The sequence below is a fragment of the Macadamia integrifolia genome, chromosome 9 (genome assembly GCF_013358625.1).
Source record: "Macadamia integrifolia cultivar HAES 741 chromosome 9, SCU_Mint_v3, whole genome shotgun sequence".
Classification (NCBI taxonomy): domain Eukaryota; kingdom Viridiplantae; phylum Streptophyta; class Magnoliopsida; order Proteales; family Proteaceae; genus Macadamia; species Macadamia integrifolia.
Genome location: NC_056565.1, coordinates 12,021,722 through 12,044,769, shown reverse-complemented (window position 1 = coordinate 12,044,769; position 23,048 = coordinate 12,021,722). Strand labels below are relative to the sequence as shown.

The window sequence follows — 23,048 nt, the reverse complement described above, 5'->3', positions numbered from 1 at the left end:
AAATGCTTCCCCAAAACTATAACCTACCAACTAATTTCATATGGTGTAGTACAAAGTACTGATGCTCTGTTTGGTGGCAAGCAAAGCGAAGTGAAATCATTACATGAATAGATAAAAAAGGAAAATTTTGTACTTATAACTGTACAATCTACCTAAAATTCTTATCATATTTAGTAAATAATTTATTTTAATTTTCAAAAGAAATAAAAAAAAACTAAAACTAAAACTAAAACTAAAAAAAAAAAACAAAACAAAATTTTACTGCGAAGTGAAGGAAAATTTAAGCAAATTTCACTTCTGTATTGATTTATCAATAATCCTTCCCTTTATTCTCTTGGAACCAAGTCGAGCCTGATCATTTTATTACCCTGGGTGTTCATTAGAACTAACTCGAAAATTTTCAGGCCCCATCTAAGTTGCTATGTAGCAGAATGAAGGGCTATGGTTACAGTCTAACTTGTAACCAATGAAGAGACAACTAGAAGGTCCCATCATTTTTAAGGGAGCTGATCTGAATCCAATTTTGATTATGAAAAAAATAAATTAACTATAAAAGTGTAGCATATGGTTTATTTAATCATTTCAATATCCATCAAACCTCTGGAAACAGCCTCTCCATGTGAATGGAGAAAGAGCTTGTCCACTCATGGCATGCTCCTCAAGTAATGAGGATACCAGTGACAGTAACATCCACTAAAACAATATAAAGAATATGGAAAACAAAATATTTATCTTGAAATTTAATTGCAATCCCATATGCTGACATCTTAGGATTTTACATGAGGATATATAATGTTTCTTACAATATCTCAGAAAATACATAGCTTTATAACAATGTCACAAGGTTCCTTTTGCCGCTCGTTCAGTGACAACATAAGACACAATTGCTGCAGCAGAAATTGCCCCCAATGTTGAAAGAATGTCGAAAAGAAACCGGATGCAGTAATTTTCTTTTCCTGTCATCACGGCATAGAAGGCTAGCACTCACACTGCATTCCCAGTTTGCTAAATAGAATAGCAGCACGACATGACAGTACACCCACCACTCATTTCACCACTTGAGGTAAGAATACCAGAATGGGATTGATCAGCTTATAAAAGCGATGAGATCAATCCACTAGTGAAAATCTAGTCGCATGGTGTCAGACATCTTGGGTTTGTTCCTGCATTCAAACATGACTTTCTTCTTGACAAAGCTAGCAAGCAGAGGTTAGTACCACACATGACTCCAGACCAGATCACACCAGGAACATGATGAGCAATGCTGATCTATGTGAAGAGCATTTTCAATTCCTCCATGCGTGCAGTACGAACTTCCTGATCAGTAAGAGCACCAGAGATCATCTGTTGCTTCCGGGACTGCACTGCCTCCATTCTTTCTTCGACTGTTCCCTGCCACCAGGACATGTTCATCAGCTATCGAACACCTCCAAACCCTGCTAAGTCCACCCTGTCAAGGAGGTTCGGGGCACCAAAAGTCCAGGATCCAATTTGTCAGGCCTTGGGTATTGCCTAACCCACCAGCTTATAGATTTTGGTCAAGTACTAAACCACTTGTCCAAAATGGTACTCATGGATTATCATTTGGATAGCTTAAACAACCCCCCAACACACACACACACACACACAAAAGAAAAAGGATTAGCAAGTGGATTGGCAATTCATGCACAGAAAATAACCCAGGAACGTTAAATAGGGGTAATTTGGTCAAAATATCTAATGAACCATTTGAGTTTCAGTTCCAAGCTCCAACATTTAGAAAGATTTACTTGAGAGAAAATTTACACACTTAAAAATTTTAGCTTTATACAAAAGCAATAAAACATACCTAATTCCTTATCCATGAGTTCAGCATAAAAAGAATCCATAAAGCAACAAGCACTTACATTACCATATGGCCCTAAAAACAAAACAAGACAGACAGATCCTGTTGGGAGGGGGTGCATGTTTTAAGCACCAGATAACAAGCAGCTCCAATAACCAGTGATAAATGCAGCTTTAGATAATTTATCAATCCATGTACAGAAGGAAAGTGGGCAACAATCAACTGTCTATATCAAGCTGAGAACAATCAGTAATCCCTCCCCATCCACCAAAAAAAAAACCTGAGAAGAATCAGGTTCATGCTGTATTAATGTTTCAGACATTCAACCTACTCAAGCAGGACAGTTCAACTCTCAAACACCATTCTCTCATCTTAGAAAGGAATAAAAATATTTGAACCACCGCATTTGACTAAAATTTAGAAGAAACTGTACCTTCACAATGAATCGTCTGATCATTACCCTTTTAGTTTGACCAATACGATGAATACGCATGACTGCTTGTTCCTCAACAGCTGGGTTCCACCATGGATCCTACAAGAGACAAATAATATCATGACTGAGCTTATCTCCTGCTAAGAGGAAATTAATCAAAAGATAGAAAGAAAAACTAAGCTCAGCATTTCCCTCCCTACCCCCCAACCCTTAGGAGGGGTTGGTTTGCGTGGGGGCATATACAAAGATAGATGGAAATCCATGATTGGATATACTCATCTCATACACAAGTGGCCACCACCTCCCTCTAATCACTGGAAGAGTTAAGACTGACACTTCGTGAATGACAACAATATTTCAAAACCTAACTGACAAGCATGGAGCAGAAGGAAGAGTAGATGCAATGGCATGAGGCAGACACATAACAACTACAAAAAAGCATCTTGATATATATATATAAGGCAAGAGAACACTACCCAATTGCTTGGCCACTGCACCAGCACGCAGACCAATGGGAGGATGCGTAGAGTCGAGACATCTTCAGTTCATGGGGTGAGGGGGCAGTGCAGACTTTGCGAGCCCACTTGTGCCTATGCATAGACATACACAAACGGGTAGCTTTCTATATATATGTACGGGAGAGGGATAGGCACGCCTCCTGCATGGCGCACGCCAGCAGGCGGCACCAATGGGGGCGCAAGATGGGGCATCATACACGAGGGGCAAGGGGTCATTTCAAAGGGAGGGAGAGAGAGAGAGAGAGAGAGTCAAAGAACCCGCTAGTTCCATAAGCCGATACAAAAAGCATTTATTTATGATATTTTGTGTTTGCTATCGTTTCACTTAAAAGCTCAAACTATTAGGGAAGGACAGCGTCAATGTACATATCAAAACTCCCCTACACGTGCAAGCCAATATCCCTAATCCTTGCATGTGGACCTCACACGGCATTTCCTTCACGTGGCACTGAGGGAGAAGAAATGTCAGGAAAACTCTTCCGATGCACTTCCCAGGAATCGAACACTTGATGTCCTTGCTCTAATACTATGCTTGCTACCATTGCACCTAAAGAGCTCGAGAAAGGACAGCATCAATGTATACATCAACATTTTCTTTCATTTTTTAACTTATTTTCTGCCTCAATATATTTACCTCATAAAATTACAGGACAAGTTTCTGGTGGGTTTATGCCATTCCAGCATAACTGCCACATAGCAATTCAGTTACTGCCCACACTTGATGGATATGTTGTTCACATTTTCATCTACGTCATAGTTGTCACGGCGCCAAGGTGAGCCAAGGCGCTGGAGGGTTGTCTAAGAGCTTAGGAGACAAGCCTTAAGGCAAATAAGGTGACCAAGTGTTATTTTTTATTTTCACTCTTTTCTAACATTATTTAGTATGCTACATATATCTTATATCATAAAAAACCAACACTAAACCACATCAAGTCATCAAAAATCAATATTAAGCCACATCAAATCATCAAAGATCAACAATTAAGTCACATTAAGTCATAAAAAATCAACATTTAGAGAAATGTAATTGTTCTATAATAAGTTTTACTAGACAAATGATTTTATTTTTACATGAGACTTTCTGTATTGGGTATAACACAAAACCAGTTTTCCAACATGTCTAATATTACTTAAATCTGAGTTGTAATGACAAAGTTATGTTCCGGTTAAACTTATTTTAAAGTGAACAAATGCTGTTAAAATCATCTGAATGAAAATAATTTTAAAGACATTAAAAAATAATAATAAATAAATAAATAAATATTTTGCCCAACTTTTGGTGTTTAGCAATGTTTTACCATGATAAGATTTATTAAATTTTCAGAATTGAAAAAAAACCCCAGCATTTGAAAGTTGAAAATTGCCCCTAAAACCAAAAATCCAGTTTTTTGCTTGGATTGGGGATTGACTTTTTATCGTTTTGGAATTTGATTTTTAAATTATTTTTATTGGATTCAAATAGGGGTTTTTTGCTTATTCATGAATAATATCTTAAATAAATTAAATAATTACTTAAATGATATTTAGCATAAATAAATTAAAAAAATATAAGGCGAGACGCAGTGCAATAAGGTGACGAGGCGACATGCAATGCAATAAGGCGACAGTCGCCTAGGACCCTGGAAAACCGCATGGACGCCAAGGCTAGGCAACGCCTTGACAACTATGCAACAGGGAACTTGAAAAACCAAGGCCGGCACCCCCATACACGAAGGGCCATAATGGTGAAAATAGGAAACAAAAGTTGTGGCCTAATCATGAAATTCCCTATTTATCAAATGGTCAGAGTGCAAATATAAGTCCACCTACAAGAAAAATAGGGGCCCTGCCGGGTAAGGGTGACAATGTAACCTTTCCCATAAGGTTATTAACCATACCAATGAGAAATAGATATACCAAGGATACTGAACTGCCTGACTACTTCAATGTATCTTTTAGCCTTAACTGATTTGTTTTTTTTTGTAATTTTAATTATCTTAAGGTCTATTATACTAGGTTATAAAAAATTTCAAAAGTATAGGTACGATCCATCATGGCTTGATTTAATTTTTAATTTATCTAGACCCTTTATGATTGTGTCCATCAGACTCGAGCATATCTCTAACGAGTACCAGTTCTCTGCTGCAAAAAAATTTCAAATAACACCTGTGATAACAGCAGCCATGTTCTCTAAATTACCACAAAAAAGAAGGCTAAAATCTTCTAATTACCATAACAAAAGCACTGGAGGCTGCTGTTAGGTTTATTCCAACTCCACCAGCCTTTAACGACATCAACAACACCTGTGGTAACAGAAACCATGTTCAAAAGGTTAAATCCATACTGTTTAGCATATTACAAATAAAATAAACCAAACCATGACAAACCAGGATGCTCCTGTCCTCTGAAAATTGCTTTATTACGTTATCCCGTTGCTGTTGATTTAGAGTCCCATCCAAACGAAGAAAAGGGAATTTATTTCTGGCAAGATATTGTGGAAGCAAACAGTGAGAACATTGTAATTGTATGTGACCAAGTTGCATGAGTTTTTGTTTTTGTTTTTGTTTTTGTTTTTGGAGGGCTGGGGGTTGCGGCCACCAGAAATTTTCAGAAGAAAGCTGTGTTTACTAAAACATAAGATATTTAAGAGTCATTAACATTGTGTCAGAGTAATTCCAACCACAATAAACAGAAGATAGTTGTCAGCCAAGGCAATCAGGCAATATACATGGAACCAAAAAACGGGGGTGGGGTTGACAAATATAAAAAATCAACACTTCAATGTGTTCAGATAGAAAAGTGGCAAGAACAGAAAATATGAACCCGAAGATATATGGATTTACATGACATGCAGGTAGCACCATTACTCCACCAGATGAGGGAAAACAGATCCAAAATGTGAAACAAAGACCAATGTTTGCAGCAGTGGGGAGTGATATTCAAGGAGTAATGAAAATAGAAAGTGGCTAAAATTTAGAAACTTAAAGTTAGAAACAGCATAAAGCAGCAAGTGCAAACAAAATAGAAAGTAGGCTAAGCCCATTCCCATTTAATCCATTGGAAACTCAAACTTAAACATGTTCGTCCAGTCCAATGACATGGTTCGCTGCTGGCTTTCTTGTTCTACAGAGCTGCGTTAGATATGGTGCAATTAAAAATGTTTTAAGACAGAGGGAAGGACTGATAGTTTGAAGCATTTAAGCAAGACGTTGAGAGCACAAGATATGGCTCCAGACAAAGTGGAAATTCAGAAGAGTACTTTGCAGCAATGAAGCCAACCCAGAGTCACTGGGGAAAGAGCTTAAGCAAAACAGAGTTGAGTACTTGAGTACCACCTTTTATGTGTCCTAAATAAAAGACTCCAACATGAAATATAAATTGCCACAGCTCCTAAGCACCAATACATTGCATTCATTTTAAGTCAGGGGAAAATATCAATCCAGGGAAAAATAATCAGTGCATAGATGGTTAGTGATGCAGTTGCAAGGCTGGACCAACCTGATCCAGTCTAGAAACCCAGACCGAGAAGAACCAGATCCAAACCTGGCTTTTGGTCCAGTAGGGATATATAGAGGTTTGTTTAATTGTTTAGGGGTTATTTTTTGTCATTTTATGGTTATCATTGTTTCCTCTTTGTTGCAACCAAGGGTTGGTTTGATTGATGCTATTCTCCTCTTGCATTCAATCTCTCTCTCCTTGGTTCTTCTTTTCATGGTTAAGTTCCTTCATGCTCTTGTTTATTTTATCCTCTTCTTCCTTTTTATTCCTCTTTTCCTGTTTGATAATTACACATTATTTACTGCTGCCCTGTCTTCGAGGTGGTTTTGGAAGCCCCATAGAAATTGATAGAACTCACTGGTTGTAAATCCGTTTGATCTGAAATTTTGGGAGACCAATCTTCACCCCTGGGCGACTCCTCATGCAAGGTCCCCTTCCAAAATACTGTTTTGAGTTAAAAGTTTTGAACTGAAACTCAATTCTGGTTTTTGCTCTTCCGAGGAACTGGTTGCAGAATAAAATATTCATTTATATCAATATTTACTTGCATCTGATAGAATTAGGAGTTAGGAGTTTAATCCTAAAATTTCCCTTGAATTGTACTCAAGGTTAATTACCGTTGGTTCTTCTGTTCCTAACGTGAAGGAAGAAGGAAAACTTCTGAATTTACAAATAAGTCCCTATATTTTCTGTTATTACACGAAATCCCCCTATTCAAAATTGTTTATGTTCTATCCCCAATCTGAAATTCGCTTCCAGTTTTTCCTCTCTTTAAATTCAACTAGTAATACATCCCACCCAGATTATATTTACCTCTATCAAATGGGAAATAAACTGTTCTTGATATTTACGGAATTGTCATTGATCATTCAATTTAATTTAATCTAATCATCATTTTTGAGGGTCCATAAGGAGTTAAGGACCAAATTTGGGGTTCCATAACCCGGGTTGCATCAGTTAGAAACAGGATTAAAAAATTAAATTAAGCTTGTAAAAAGGAAATTCCAGATAGGGCCTCTAAAAACGTTGCATCAAACACCATGCAGGTGCACCACATTCCCTGCAGTGCCTTCCATAGAAATAATGATCTACCTTCCATTCTATCTCCACTAGATAATACAAAAATGAAGAACTAGTATAGTAGTTTAATACACATGCGAGTATAACTTCCTTCAATTTTTATGTAAAAAAAATGTTACCGAGATAGAGGAATCTGAAGAAGGTCCAGAAATGCAGTCCACTGACTAAAAACAATGCTTTTGGATCCAGATGAGCGAAGATTTTCCAACTCCTGCAGAAGAACAGTAACTTTGGATGATTCCACCCAATTTTCCTCAACATTAATCTGGAATCGACTATCAGTAGGGGCAGTAATAAGTTCTTGTCTGTTGATGGTTTTCCTGTAAACATAGGAAAAAAGGTTCTGATATTATAAACTCAATTTGTTTCTTTCTTATTTCCTATAAGACCAAAAAAAGGGCAAAAGGAAAGGGTCAATCTCTATTATATAAGGAGACATGAACAATATCACACCACACTTGATAAGAATTACAAGGGAAAAATAGTATGAAAGGCAGTGGGATGGCAAGAGAGGTGGATATTGGAGATACCTACAAACAGGGCAAAGGCCAGAAGTAGGACTTCGCCAGCTTCCCAAGAGGCATTCTCGACATAAACGGTGGGCACAAGGTGTCAAAACTGCATCTTCAAAAGCTTCCAGACAGATTGGACATTCTCCTTTTTCTCCTTTACGCAGCTCTTCCACAACCTCCTGAATGTAAGCCCTCGAGGGCACATCCTTTGGAACTTCTGGGGTATCCTCACCACCTTTAAGGAAACGTTTTGCAAGCTTATTGAGATCTGAGAATACTTGAGTATCGCCACGACTGGACATGTAAGAGTCAACCATCAGAAACCAATGTCATGGTAGAATATTCCGCTACAACATTATTATTTTAAATTAAAAATTAAAAAAATAAGAAACTAATTAAAAAATGTAAACAATTGTATACATCTGACTGTTTACAGTTTTAGATAGCCAAGGCATATACAGAAAATAGTCCAGATGGTTGAAAAACACAAATGTATTGTCATGACCTTGAACGCAATCAACAAAAAAAAGTACATGGAAGGATGTGCCACCTGTGACCCACATCAGTTACGTCAAGATCTATAGTTTTTCTGTCACATTTTTCAACAGAAAGAATATCTAGAAAATGGTTAAGAAACACAAAAGATGAAAGAGTTTTTCACCACAGAGATCACCTATATGGGACATTTGAGGCTGCAAATTGCTAAAATAGTATCTTCAAGGGCAAGGTTGTAAGCGCAGTAGAATTTAGAGTTTAGGTTGTTGGTATACTAAAGATGTTGAGTCCCACAGCATTTACAAACTTACTGTGATGCAGTAGCTTTCTTGGACCAGCACGAACCCATTTAGAAGCCCAGCTCAAGACAAACCGGATTCAAATCTGGTTTAGGTCCAGAAGAATATCTAGGCATTGATTTGGATAGATACCAGACGAGAACCACTTCCTTCACATGATTACAGAAAAACCCTGTATACCCTAAACTTATTTCTGTTTACAATCATCCACATTGAATTCCAGGTTTACCCTTACCATTTAAACTCATTTATCCATTTAATCTAAAGCCATTTATTTCTTCCAAAGGGATCCTAAGCTGCTCACAATATTTACAGAATTTCCATCGCTCCCTATAATAGGGTTTTATTTGTTTGGGCGGGCCTATAGCAACCCAAAACTAGGGTTTTGAACCCATGGTTGCATTATATCCCTTAAGATAAATTTTCCCCCATCCATACATTGGTGGCTCTTTCCTACATCCACCACCCTAATGAAAGGAAATTGATCTCTTGCCATGTTTGATTGTATTTCCTTTTTATACAAGTCTCAATTTAGAAAATCCAAACTATTAACTTATAAAATAACTCAGAAAGCAAGAAAGTCCAGCTAAAATACATCTGGAAACCCCAATTAAATCGCCAACATGCACACAAGGGGAACCAGGCCCCAACGAACTAAACAAATCCAAAGCAACCTCTCAGCTACAGCTCCGGTAACTCTATGAGCACCTTTGAGAAGATCAACCCCTATATTAATTTCCCTTATTCGAGCTAAATCTATATAGTGAACTCAACAAAAGTAACAACTCAACCAACTATATACCACTAACAGCACCACCATGAATATTGTGAGGCTTAAAGGCATAAATGTGCTATAACAAAAGCACCACGAGTTTCAGAGACTTCGCATAAACATGTTATAGATAGTAGTGGCTTCTGTGATGTATCTTCCACTTTCTTGGTAACATATCATCATACAACAAAAAAGGCATCATAAGAACACTCTGAAGCAAACCTCATCACAAGAAATGGATGGTCACAGCATTGGCGAAGACGCAAAAGCAACTCCAAAATGGAAGCATAATTATGGAGGATCCGTCCTTCCACAACAAACTGGTCAAACTTCACCTGAAAGGCAGAAGAGGAATATATTGGTAACAAAAACTATAGTAAAATCCGTGAAAGGCAACAACCACCATAATTAATTCAGTCGGAGGGTACCTTTGATCTTTTAAAAAGAGCTTCATAAAAGTCCTTCTCAGCTGCTGTTTGTTCACAATAAATTACCTGAATATCGGCTGGAGGGAGAACCAGGATTGGCCTGTTAAAAGATATACAATAATAAGAAAATAATGCGTAACCAGGATTTTAAAAAAAAAAATACTGAGGAGCTAAATGAAAAGCTTCCAGTTTGCTTACCTGCCCTCTCTATCTGCGGTAAACTTTGTTCGTCTCAACATGATTGACCTTAATAAAGACTGGACCAACCTTAATCCTCGCTCATCACCCTCCTCAAAAGGCTTTTGAATGAGTTTATACCACCTAGAAGAGGACAAAGTTTTATTTTTTTAAAAATTCATCTTACAAATTTACCTCCATTCCACACAAACATATGCGCACACATACACACATACACATTTACACAAACAAAAAGAAGAGTTACGTGCGAGAAACTTTTATTAGAAGAAAATGAGAAAAAATAAGGAAATACCAATACAAATTCTCTGCTGCAATAGATTTAGCCCCCCCCCCCAATTTAGTTGGGAAAAGGCCAAGTTAATGTTGTTGCATAGATTTATCCCCCCATGCAACCCATAGGAATCGGATACTCAAAGAAGATAGTCTCCCAAAGAAAATAAGGCTGCACTGACTTCCCAACATTGAAGTGAATCAACCATCCAAAAGAACAATGAAGACACGATTCCTAACGTTCCTTCCACTTCTGTCAATACTTTGGCTCTGATTCTGCCGGGTGGTGGCAACCTCTTCTTGGCATTCCGGTAAGGGGTTTTTTTCCCTTTTCCCCTTGCTTCTCTTCCATTTCTTCTTCTCTGCTAGCCCGGTTACTCCCCCCCTTCTCCCTCTTCCTCTTCTTTTTTTTTTTTTTTTTTCCTTTCATTTTTTTCCTTCAAAGTTTCATCTCTTCTCTGTTTCATTACTGCTGATAGTTAATTCGTGTAGATGGTTGATTATTTGATTTCAAGTTCTAATTTGCAGTTTGCAATTTTGTATGACTGTATATCTGTTGTATGATTGTATATTTGTATCTGGATATACCATTATTCCTGCTCTGTTGCTAATCTGGTTCATTCTTGCTGACTCTTCTTAATTTTCTGCTGGAAGCATGATAAGTAGATTTATGGGGTAGAAAATGTGTGTGTGTGGGGGGGGGGGTAATAGAGTGCTTTGGTGCTTAGGCACCCCTCCACCGCCTTGGGTCGCCTTGACAAATATGCTCAAAATCAGACAAAAACTAGACTCTAGTAATAATGCCACAGAAAGTAACCACAATCCAAGGACCAGATTGTCGTCCATTAGGCCATTATTGCGGATCCATGTAGCCGACACCATTTAGTTGAGAAAAGGCTTTGTTGTTGTTGTTGTTTGTGTTGTTAGTGTGTGTATGGCACCTCGCTGCCAGAATTAGAAACTAAGTGAAACCTGTGAACCCTAGGTCAAAATACCATCAAACTAACACTATCAGCAGGTAATGTTGACAATATGATCCCTGAAAATATCTCTCAAACAATCAGAAGATACTGAAGAAATCCCAAAATAGAAACTAATGGTCAACTAGCAATAGCAACTGATTGGCACCATGGATGGGGCTCAAACTCCCATCGAGTGGAAGGTCCAGGGTGCTAAATAACACTTCAGAAAAATCAGCCTCACATGATGGCTGAATTGGGAGTAAAGACTCTTGACCAAAAATAGAAACTCAAGCACAGTTACAACCACAGGGATTTCTAACCAATGGATGGACCTGAAATGATTATCGACGATGGGCTGAAGATTATCAACAGAATACCAAAAGCAGGCCTTCAACTGATGGATGGATGAAGAGATATCGTAGCCTTAAGTTTCTGCTGAAAAACCTTCAAAATTCAGAGGTCGCAGGGTGTAAATCAATGCCTAAAACCACCCTTTTACTTGATTGATCAGACCATAGAGCACCAACAGCAAATCAAATAGCACTCAGGGGTGTCTTGCAAATTTAAAAATAGAAACTTGAGAAGAAGGCAGAGAAGAAAGGGGGAAAAAGAAGGGGGATATGACCAAGTCCTCTCACCTATATGACCTTGGTCAGTTCTCAATAACCCTAAGCATCTCACAGCATTCATGGGTAAACAACCAAGTTTTTCTCCATTCATCCAAATTGTGGTTTAGGCTCTCACCTATGACCCATTTATTGACTCATGCATCCAAGAAGGCCAGCAGGCCCTGCATTTGCTTTTGGGCTAGCAAGATTGATCTCCATTAGACTCTAAGTGTATCCCCCATCTTCAGTCCATTGATCCATTCTCAATTCAAGGGCGGAACTCCTCAAAACCATGACAAATCCTTTGCAAAACAATCAAAAACCCTCTCTATCTGTCCACTTCAACAACACTTTCTTGCCATAAAATAGGTCACCAACATTATCTTTCAGGAGTCCCAGTCATCTTATTAGTTTTCAACAAATCAATGCCACGATACATAAACCATGCAATTTCTAGACTCTGAACAGTTTCTAATTGCAGCAGAAGAGATGTCAAACTTTCTGGATGCTTCAGTGTAAGCTTTTGCCCAGACCCAAATCACAAGCATTTTATGAAGGACAATTATAATACAATACTCAACAAAGGGAACTCCACTAAACAAACAGCCAGAATTTCCCTAGATTAGTGATGCAGTTGGGCAATGGATTTAGAAATATATTTTATTTACTTTCCTTTTTATCTTTTATTTACTTTCCTTTTTAGGGCTAGAACTAGTTTAGTAGTATTCTTAATTGAATGAAATTTTTATTTCTTTTAGATTTAGATGCAAGTTTAATTTTGTTTCAGATTAGGAAGGTAGGTTCTTTTTGCTGTCTTTATAAACAACTGTGTAGTCCATTGTGGACAGATTTGAAATTTTGAAAAATTGAAATTTGGTAGAAAACCATGGCTGCCGTGAAGCTTGCATCTCCCCCTTCCCATCCCTAAACTTTTCTTCTTCTTTCTTCTCTTCTCTGATCTTCTCTTCTTCTCCCTTTCTTGTCTTCTTCTCCTCTCTATTCTTTATTGTAGTCACTGTTACTTTTCTGATATGGGAATACTCTGTTTCTGGGGCATAGTTGCAGCTGTACTCAACTGCTTCAAGCTCCTTTGTGCGTGAGCTGTTTGGGCCAAGGACTTGATCGAAGGTAGCCCTCCCCTAGGCCACTCAAACCTTGGAACCTCTTTTCCAAAGCTTGACCTTACTGTGAAGAAGTCCAAACCAGACTCAGATCTGAGTTTACCATCGCCATATCCAGTTGCAGGTGCTTCCCACGCCACTCCAGCCTGCTGATCTGAATTGGTACATCTTCTCCTTGGGAGTCTACGCCTGAAGTCTCAAGATCAGCCGACCAGATTTGAAGGAGTTCTCTGCATTGAAGGCTTGCTGGTCTGCCGCCTCTGAACTCCATCGTGAGGAAGAAGAAGGGTCTTTTATTGTTCATAAATATTACTTCTAGTTATTACAGATAAGTCCCTCCAACTTTTATGTTATTTATTAAAGACACCCCCCCTCTTTACTTGTTTGCAAAGTAGCCTTTCATTCTTGGTTTTTATTTCAGTTTAACCCCACTACCATCTTTATTTCCAGAATTGATCCTTCTCTTTGCGTTTAATCCCTGTTAAGTCCTTAATCCATTATTTCACTCTAAAAAAGCTCCTAATTGTACTAGAAATTACAATACTGCCACTGGTTTGCCTAGAGTGAAATATTTATTCTTTTGTGGGCCCTAAGCGATCTAATTTCAGTCTTTGAAACCCAGATCCGCATCAATTAGTATGAGGCCCTAAGACATAAAAACATGAGAAAATAATCAGAAATTGCATATATCAAACCAAGAGTTGCAAATTTACCAGGCCCAGTTGCCCCATGGTTCAACCTTTAAAAATCGCAGAAGGCTATAAATGTCCTCCAAGCTATTCTGCCACAGTAAAATTAGCCACAATAAGATATAAATGCTACAAACAAATGACAGGCCAACATTATAGCGACAAGAGCACGCTATGAAATTCAATGTCAGTCTCAGAACTGACAGTTGTATGTCTAACTTGAATAGTATGCCAGATAAAGTTCAATTTAAATGACTAGAACCAAAAGCCTAAAGCTGCATGCAAAAAATGAATCTCCTAATACATAAAATAGAATTCATGTATGATAAAGGTGAAAACAGAAAACAGCAAGACTAAGAAAGTCCCACGAAACAGAATCCTGGACTAGAAGGAGAAACTGAATTTCTCACAACCTATTCCATGGAATTAACTCAGGCCAAACCGTTAACGGTCATTCCTATCTTACACTGTAAAAAAAGAATGAAAATCTGTCTTCTAAATGGATGCGACAGGATTAGATGTGAATTCTGGTCAGATGTCAGAACGTACATTGTAGGCCCGCCTTATAATTAAAACAGAATATTGGATTTGAAACTGAAAGATAACTGGAAGGGAAAAAAAGGCTCAAAAGAGCAGAATAGAATCTCAAGATGACACTGTAAAATTCAAAAGATATAAAGTTTCTGTTACGCAAGAAAAAGAAACCAGAATTTCTGAAATAAAGAGCAATTTGAATCAAATCTGACCAGTCGAATTTTTCTCAAAACCTCTAGTCTTTTGCAACAGAACCAAAACAAAATGCTGGAGGCTATGTATTGATTTCAGTTCCTGGATTTGTTACATGGTCAGGTACTGGTTTCAATTCCTGGATTTGTTACATGGTATCAGAGCTGTAACCAGTACTTGTTCTCTCTTTGCTGTCTGTTTTGAGAGACCCTCTAGGGTTTTCTGTTTTATGGTGTGCAGCCACCTATGCTGCCTTATTCTTTGAGAAACCCTAGTTGATAGAGATGAAGAACTAGGGTTTCGTATAATGATGAAGATTGATACTTTTTTTTTTCTTGGGTAGAAGATGAAGAATGTCTGAAGAATTACTTCATGGAAATAAGCAAAATTGGAAACCCCCGAGTGGAAGGAGGAAGCTATTACAACCTATATTTTCCACAAGTAAAAACTCTTCTAGAACTTAATGAAATAGAAACTAACAAGAATCCCGTATAGGACTCAAAGTCTTCATAATTGGGCTTATAGAATTGGCTCATTACAATAGAAAACCCCAAAATACCAAGCACATGGCCCATACAACCCATTGAACACTCAAAATTAAACATATTGGTCCATCCTTGGTCCAGTCCATTGGCCTAGTTTGCTCCTGACCTTCTTGTTTTGCTAAACTACATCAAATTTCTGTAGTCGAGTGGAAACAACTCACACTAGACCAATGTGAAAAAAGTCATATAAGATATGGTTCTTAAAAAATAAAAAAGAAGAAGAAGAAGAAGAAAATAAAAATGGAGTTCTCAAATAACGAATTAAAAACATGCAGGAAAGGTCTAAAAATATAATTACTCTTGATAAAATCATGTTACTTGCAAATTTACTAACACCAATCAAACAAAGCCTGCAGGAAAATACTAATTTTTTCATAAGCATTTTTATTTCTGACTTCTGATGATTGATTACTAAAACCAGTGAGTAACATATATGGAAAAAAAGCGATGCTGGACAATTCTAAAGAACAGCTAAAGACAGGCACATTTATATTTTCCAAATAAAAACTCACCTGAATGGGGGTACCAGTAAGACACCACCGACGATCAGCAGTCAAAGCAGCCGCAGCAATCGAAACTTGGCTTTTAGTAGATTTAATAGTATGAGCTTCATCAAGAACAACTCTAAACCACCTGACCGAATAAAGTCCATTGCTTTCAACATTCTACGAGAAATAGGTTAAAAAAAAAAAAAAAAATCAGGCTGTCTAGCATAAATACAGCTCTACAATCTCTAGCCGAAAAAGAAAAGAAAGGATTAAGCATCTCAAGCTACCTCAGCAGAGTATTCAGAAGCTAACACACCATAGGTAGTGAGAACAACATCATTTTCTGCAAGATGTTTCGTATCCTTGGGTCTACTTTGACCATAATGAACATAAAGTGACAAAGATCCAGGTTTTGCATGACTTTCAATCTCAGCCTGCAGTTTAGAACACAAAATGGGAGCCTCTGTCTTATTAAAGTCAATATGAAGAGTTTCAAATGAGAGAACCCAATATCTTACCAACGCTAAAAATAAAATGAACAGAAAATGAGAAATGGCCTACTTTATAGTAGATACTGGAAACAAGCAAACGACAAACAACGTGAACTCAATACTTAACCTTCCACTGGCCCAACAGAGTCATGGGGCAAACAATCAGATTTCCACCACCAATAAGTAAGGTCCTAGATTTCATCAGCTTATCAAAACCAGAAAACTTAGTAAGTTTCTTTGAATCACTTGGAGATTCATCTGAAGCACTGCTGACTTCACTATTTTCACTGCAAGCCTGACTCATGGGATGATTACTCGATGATGCGCCTCTGTCAGAATATGCAAGCAGAAGGGCTATTGTCATAATGGTCTTCCCAAGCCCCATTGCATCTGCAAGGATCTTCAAATGCATAATTGGGTCAATTTGCTGCAAAATGAAAGTAGAAAAATGATTGGAGAATATGGGTGTAAGACATACTCCTCCTCTTGCCATTTGGAGGGTGCTCGGAAATTCAGTTGTAGCATCCCCAGAAAACGCATTCAAATAGACAACAAGATCCCTCCTAAAAAACCAAAAACAATATCAAACTCCATTCAATGGGCACGTAAAAAATCAGGCATGTTAAGAATCTCATCATACCTGTTTCCAAGGTGATATGCATCCCAACATGGGTGCATAGTTGCCGCTGCCTCTTCCAGGCATCCTCCCTTTTCCAATTGGATCATCCAATGGAGTGCTTGTCTCTGGTAAGGCCGTAGTTCACACTGCAATGTATTTGGGGGGTCCCTTTCCTGCGTCAAGAATGCGCTTGGAATCAAATTTCAAGGCTTCAAATACTTGTGGGTCCAGGAATAGGGTAAGGAGATTATTAGGCATGCTAATACCTCTAGCTCAGAGGTGTCACCAGCACCAACAATATTTTCAAGATCAGAATTTGAGATGGACTCCTGATTGTTTTCAACAATACTTCCATCAACAGCGGGCTTCTTAGATTTGTCAGCATGAAATAATGAAGCATGAACTCCAGAACTGTCCTGTTTAAAGCACGATTACTGCCCACATCCAGTATTAAATACAATAATACAATAAATATTCAACATATATTTGCTACCACCTTTGACTCTAAGGGTCTCTTCCTCATGTAAAGCTCCTCAGGAGTGAACTCTGCCTGGTCATGAATAAGAATCAAAAAGAATCAAAAGTACACCACCAGTATCATCATGATTCACGTCAATGAAATAATGGCACAAAAACTGAAAGACAGCATGTCAAGAAGAAACGCAATGAAGAAATTTGAAGATCTTTCTAAAATGAAAAGCATTTCCCCTTGACAGCAAAAGAATCCACCAATCACTCATGGCTCAGCAGAGAATTTCAAGGCATTTTCCCAAGACAAACTGCAGCAATAAAGCTAAAAAAGGAACAACCAAATTTTAAACTAAATGCAACCAAAAAAAGGAGAATGATCACCTTCTTGAAAGGGACCATTCCAAGCAACCTGAACAAAGTAGGAAGAGGATGAACAACTGATTCCTCGTTTAAATTGCGTGCCAACTTCAGCGATTTTTGGTGGTGCTTACGAAACATGGAACTATTAATATAAACACTGTACAGAACAATAAATAGAGAATTGTTCATATCAGGTATTAACCCAATAATCTGAAGTCACAAGAAGCATTCCTAACTTCCTATAGTCTTCCCAACTTGCCATTTCTTTATAACATCTATTTACCTTGGCATACCTGACTGACAAAAGAATTGTGTCCATAATGCTGAGGACATCTGGAGCAGATTTACAACACCCTTCTATACGGACCTTCTGATCATTCACTAGCGGCAAAAGGCACCGGGCCCATTCATTTGGAATGCGACCAATCTACATAATGGGTGAGCAAAGAAACATTAAAATAATCCAGCAAATGTCAAGCCAAAACTATCTGCAAAGAGAGTCCGGACTCTGGATAGCAGATAATGCCACACACCTCTACTGAATCTTTTGTAGAGAACCTCACAATTTCTGAACAAGCAGCTCGTCCTCGCACGGGGAATTTGGCAGTCGAGGGGGATTTTGACTGCTTGGAGAGGAATGAGAATATCACCTCATCGCCAGCTCTAAGCTTCCTTCCTTTGCAGGTCGAGAAAGCCGCTAATTCAGAGCTGCCAACAAACCACCACTCAGTGCAACTCGATGAAGAGGGCTGTGGTCTCACAGGTTCCGCTGACTCAAGGGTACAATCAGGCATACTACAATTACGTGCCCCAGTCACTTCAGAACCCAATGAGCAATCCCGACTCTCATTACCAATTCTCTCTGGTTTCACCGCCACAGTCATTTTCGGCTTCGAGTTTGGGGAGGAAACTTCGGTGCTTCTCCGTGCATCAGCTCTTTCTCTGTTGCTGAAATTGGGCGTATCGAACATGATGTTAATGGCAGCAGTGACATCGTTGTTACCCATGTGAAGGGCACGTATAATATCCATATCCGTGAAATCTTTACCAATTACAGATCGCACGGTAGTTACCAATTGGTCTGTGATCTTGCTCTCCATCTAATAAGCTCCGACCTAAACCCTAATTCAAATAAAAAATTAACTGCAGTATCTATCAATCAGGAACGTAAAACAGTAAAACCATGAATCTGAAATGCCAAACCAGTGATTACGAACAAAAATAAAATACAGCAAACCCTACTCAAAAAATGTGTAGGAAACCCTAAAGCTTCGGTGCAAATGGTGCATGGTTGCAGCTTTAGAAATAAAGAAGAGCAGAAGGAAACATACCTTGGCTTTGGTAATGGAGATAATAGAGTAGCCTGGCATGAATTAATGGAGATGGATGCTAAGCTCAGACGAAACTTAAGAACGAAGCATTCAGCTCTACGGGCTGCAGTGGCGCGAAGGCTCCCATTTCCCGCCATTTGTTATAAAGTCTTATAATTAACCTTCTTTCGTTGTTCCCTTGACCCGAACATCGAACCGTTGTCACCTGTGACTACTCTGAGCAAAGTTTTAAACTCGGGAACGGTCACGAATCGGTTAAGATCGATACCGATCTGGATTGACCTGAATCGAACCGTATTAAACAGATCTGCACTTTTTTTTTTCAAAACTCTGATCGCAATAGGTCGAATCGGTTGAGTCGATTCATAATTGATCGAGCCGGTTCCGATTCTACATGTATTGGGTTCGAGTGACTCGATCCAATTACGGTTGAATCCAACCAATTATGGCATAATTCTACTTAGAATTGATAGAGACCGATCTTGTACCTAGTTCAGAGTATATAGAAATAAGATGCCTTCTATTACTATGGATATAAGTCAGGGGTGTAAGTCTGGCCTTATGAACCGAGCCCGCCCTAAGCCCATATAGGAAATGGGTTGGGTTTGTTAGCCTCGGATTGAGATTTTCAAGGATGAGGCTTGGCTGAAGCCTCGGGCTAAATCTGGCCTAGTCCTATCCTGACTCTACATAATATAATTTAATTATTACATATTACGTTTAAGGCTTTGTGTCTGTAGGATTGTATCTTTTAAGAATGACTGATGTTGATGATGTTTCTATTTTTCAGTGCATATAAGGACATTTGGCTCCTCTCTTAGTGTCCATCGCCAAGGTCGACCCATAGCTACCGAGGCAAGCACCACATGTCCAAGCGATAATTCAGTGTTTTGAAAATAGGCACAGAAAAGAATCACTGACATAGATACAGAGAATGAGGCTCCAATAACCATTAGATCATTGCTTGAACATGTGACGCTCGCCTAGATAGCTATGGACGAGACCTGGGTGATGGACGCTCAGGGGAGAAGCCGAATCCAAATGACAATCATATTGATCAAAGCCAAATGGCCTTGATAGTATCAATTAGGACTGGTTGGGCTGATTTGAGCCCAATAGGGTTGAGCATGGGATGAGATGTCTTAGCCCAACCTTCGAACCAGTTGGGCTTAGTGTGAAATAAGAGGACTCAATGTTGGGTTGCGGTCTTGAAAAATTGGCCCAACCCAACCTTGTTTCACTCCTATATGTGACTTAGGAACTATAAAAGTGATTTCTACCAAAAAAAAACGTAATTTACAATGCCACCCCTGTAGAATGCCAGTATTATAGGACCACCTCCTATCTTTTACCAAATTAGACTTAGACCCCCTGCCGTAAGTCGTTGTTACATAATATATCTTATATGCTAATGTCAGCTACTATATTTTGTTTTTAAATACCAAAATGCCCTTACTAAATATGAAGTACCTAAAATACCCATCTAATAACTCCCCATCCCCATCCCCAACCTATCTTAACCTTAAACACTAATATTTATTCGTTTCATCAATTTGGGAATTATCCTTGGCCTTAATTTCGAATATTCCGATGGTAAATATGCCGGTGATAAGGTCTCCAAGCTTAAATACGTCGGTGAGAATAACAATGGTCCTTCTGTACCAATCAAGCTACAACAGGAGGAACCCTAAATGCCAAGTCATAGAATCATCTCGAATTGCCTATGGCAGCTACAAGATAACCATATAAATTGTTATTCTCTCCTTCACAACACAAACAACAAAAAAAAAAAAAAAAAAAAGCAAGAAACAAAAAACCAAAACCATAAATCTTAGCAGAGAATCACAAAAACCGAAAAGGATCTTCTATTTCACGAATAATAAAAATCAAACATTGATCAAATAAGCAAAAACAGGCAAGGAATCGAAGCCTCAAAAGAGGACAATTTGAATGAAAGACAATACGACATATCAATCAGGATAAATTAACTTAATCAAATAACAAGTTAGGCATTAACCATTTGCTTCAGATATTTCTTCCTCCGGATAATTTTCTCCATTTTATATCATAATCGATCATCAATTTACGATATCTTATCTCCGTCACTGAATTTCAAAAATTTTGGTGCTAAATATGCTGGTGAGAATCCATACGTTCTCTCGGCTTTATTGACTAGAAAATCCAGGGAAAGTGCTAAATCTCTTTCGGCTTTGTTGGTGGAAAAGTTCAGTGAACACACTAATTAAATATCTTTCAATCCACAGTGAAGAGCCTTGATCTCACCATCTCCACTCCCTATGACCCTACCACTGGCACCGTGACCTCCAATAGCATATTGTCGGCAACGAGACTTTCCCGACATATTCCCAAGACACCAAGAATGCCACTGTTATAGTACAACGTCTTTGATGAAGTTGGATCTGAAGAAGTGAGGGATACCGTTGGCGGTACAGTTGGAGACGAAGGTGAAGGTGAAGGTGAAAATAGGAGGTTTGAAGACGAATAAGCTGATTAGTCAAAATGGTACAATAGTCATTTCAACTCCTCCCTTAACGGTGGCTGACGACAGGGGGTCTGAGTATAATTTGGTGAAAGAGAGAGGGTGTTCCTATAATACTGGCATTCTCCAGGGGGTGGCGCTGTAAATTACCCAAAAAAAATGACTAATAATAATATTGTTAAATAAATATTATTATCACTATTATTATAAAATATGGAATATGCGACGGCACCATATATAATTTGATATAAGTGTATTTCCAATGTGAAAGATGGTCTTATACAGTGTTTTTTTTTTTTTTTTTTTAGTGAGATTTTATACTATAATACTAAAATTTAGACTGTTCAGGGGCAATTGCAATCTGAGGGTCCTAGTAGTCCCCTTAACAATTTAGCATTATCCCCTTTCTTTTTATTTTTTTTTAGTCTATAACCATTGCCCCTTGCACAAAAAAAAGATCGTTTACGTTACTTAGATTGTGCTTGGTCATAATATATTCTTGGTATACAACATATTTTGAAGTGAAAAACTAAAGAAGAATTGGGTGTTAGAATAAGTTATAGACCAATAATCTACTATAAGGATTCATAGCAAACACAACCTTAATGACACACTATAACTTCTATTGAGTGTCCTTAGTGTCTCTAGTTACATTCTTTTTCTCATGAGGAGAGATGTTAATGCACATGTGAAATTTGAATCCTTTCAAAGTTTGTTTTTTTTTTTGTTCAGTTGTAATAAGGTAGAAAATAAAGTTTTGATTGTTGAAACAATCTACGTAAAAGGAAGTTTCCAAAATGTGTAAAATTGAAAGATCCAAGTCCAACTATGCAATTGGTAAGTTTCACTATCACATACTTGAAAAACAAATCTATGTGTGATCAAACCGCTTAGATCGTTGGAACACCCACTTGTGACTACAACCGACAAATCCTAAAATATTAATGGATATGAGGGGAAAAGAAAAGAGCAAACATATAAAGAGGCAGTGGAATTACAATTAAATCAAAGTTCGAGCGATAAATCTAGTCAACTACAATGATTACATCATTTATTAAGACACAATCATAAATCAGAGGGCATTTTAAACATTTCATATATAAAAAAAATAGTTTTCCACTTCAATGGTGCATCAGTCAATTAAAAAAAATCATTTCAAAATCACTGGTCAACTTATTTTTTATCATTTGGGATGAAAAGTCACTAGTCAACTTATGTCATAGAAGAAATTATAGAAAAAATATTTTGATGTTGATTCTTATCTACGAGGGAGTGTGACCCCTGACCAAAACACATGGGGGCACAAATTGATCGTTCCCCATAAAAGATGTTGATTCTTATTTGCGAGGGAGTGTGACCCCTGACCAAAACATATGGGGGCATGAATTGATCATTCCCCATAAAAGAGAGATGACTTTATATTAAGGCTAATGGGAGCACACGAAGAAGTATCTATAAAAAAAAAAAAAAAAACATTTTTCTTTTTCACGAGGTAGATCAGTCATTTTCATCCCATGTGTCTCGGCACAGGACCACACTCTATCCATAAAAAAACATTTTTCCTGTATACACAGACACTCCAACCATAGATTTGTTCTTATTCAAGTTTCTGAAAATGAAACATACCAATTCAATAGCTACAGAAACAAAAACAAAATTTAGCCGTCCAAAGTACCGGACCCACCACCAAAATAGTCCATCAAAACCATTAATACCCAATATCGTTTCTTTAGTTTGTATGCTTGTTCACTTTGTGAGTTTGTTACCACCAAAATGAGCAGTAAACTACCACCTTTAACAGCTTACGGTACCACTGTTATCTTTATTATC

At 38.0% G+C, this 23,048-nt stretch overlaps 1 protein-coding gene across 2 annotated transcripts; it reads right to left on the bottom strand.

Annotated features, from left to right (window-relative positions):
• Positions 1–711: 711 nt before the first annotated feature.
• LOC122088988 (DNA repair protein RAD5A) lies at positions 712–18,864 on the bottom strand. 2 transcript variants are annotated; one of them, XM_042658394.1, is made up of 21 exons: positions 18,719–18,864; positions 17,921–18,509; positions 17,681–17,814; positions 17,409–17,544; positions 17,053–17,106; positions 16,823–16,972; positions 16,578–16,729; positions 16,416–16,500; positions 16,065–16,337; positions 15,734–15,880; positions 15,471–15,623; positions 13,712–13,779; positions 10,038–10,160; positions 9,840–9,939; positions 9,634–9,746; positions 7,864–8,139; positions 7,453–7,653; positions 5,143–5,236; positions 4,987–5,058; positions 2,259–2,357; positions 712–1,392 (listed from the first exon to the last, which is right to left on the bottom strand). In XM_042658394.1, the coding sequence occupies exons 2-21, from the start codon at positions 18,485–18,487 to the stop codon at positions 1,270–1,272; spliced, it is 3,120 nt and encodes a 1,039-aa protein (XP_042514328.1). In that variant the 5' UTR covers positions 18,488–18,509; positions 18,719–18,864; the 3' UTR covers positions 712–1,269. The 2 variants fall into 2 exon arrangements, with proteins under 2 accessions (XP_042514328.1, XP_042514329.1); XM_042658395.1 differs by having other exon boundaries at positions 17,921–18,502; positions 18,719–18,858.
• Positions 18,865–23,048: the final 4,184 nt, after the last annotated feature.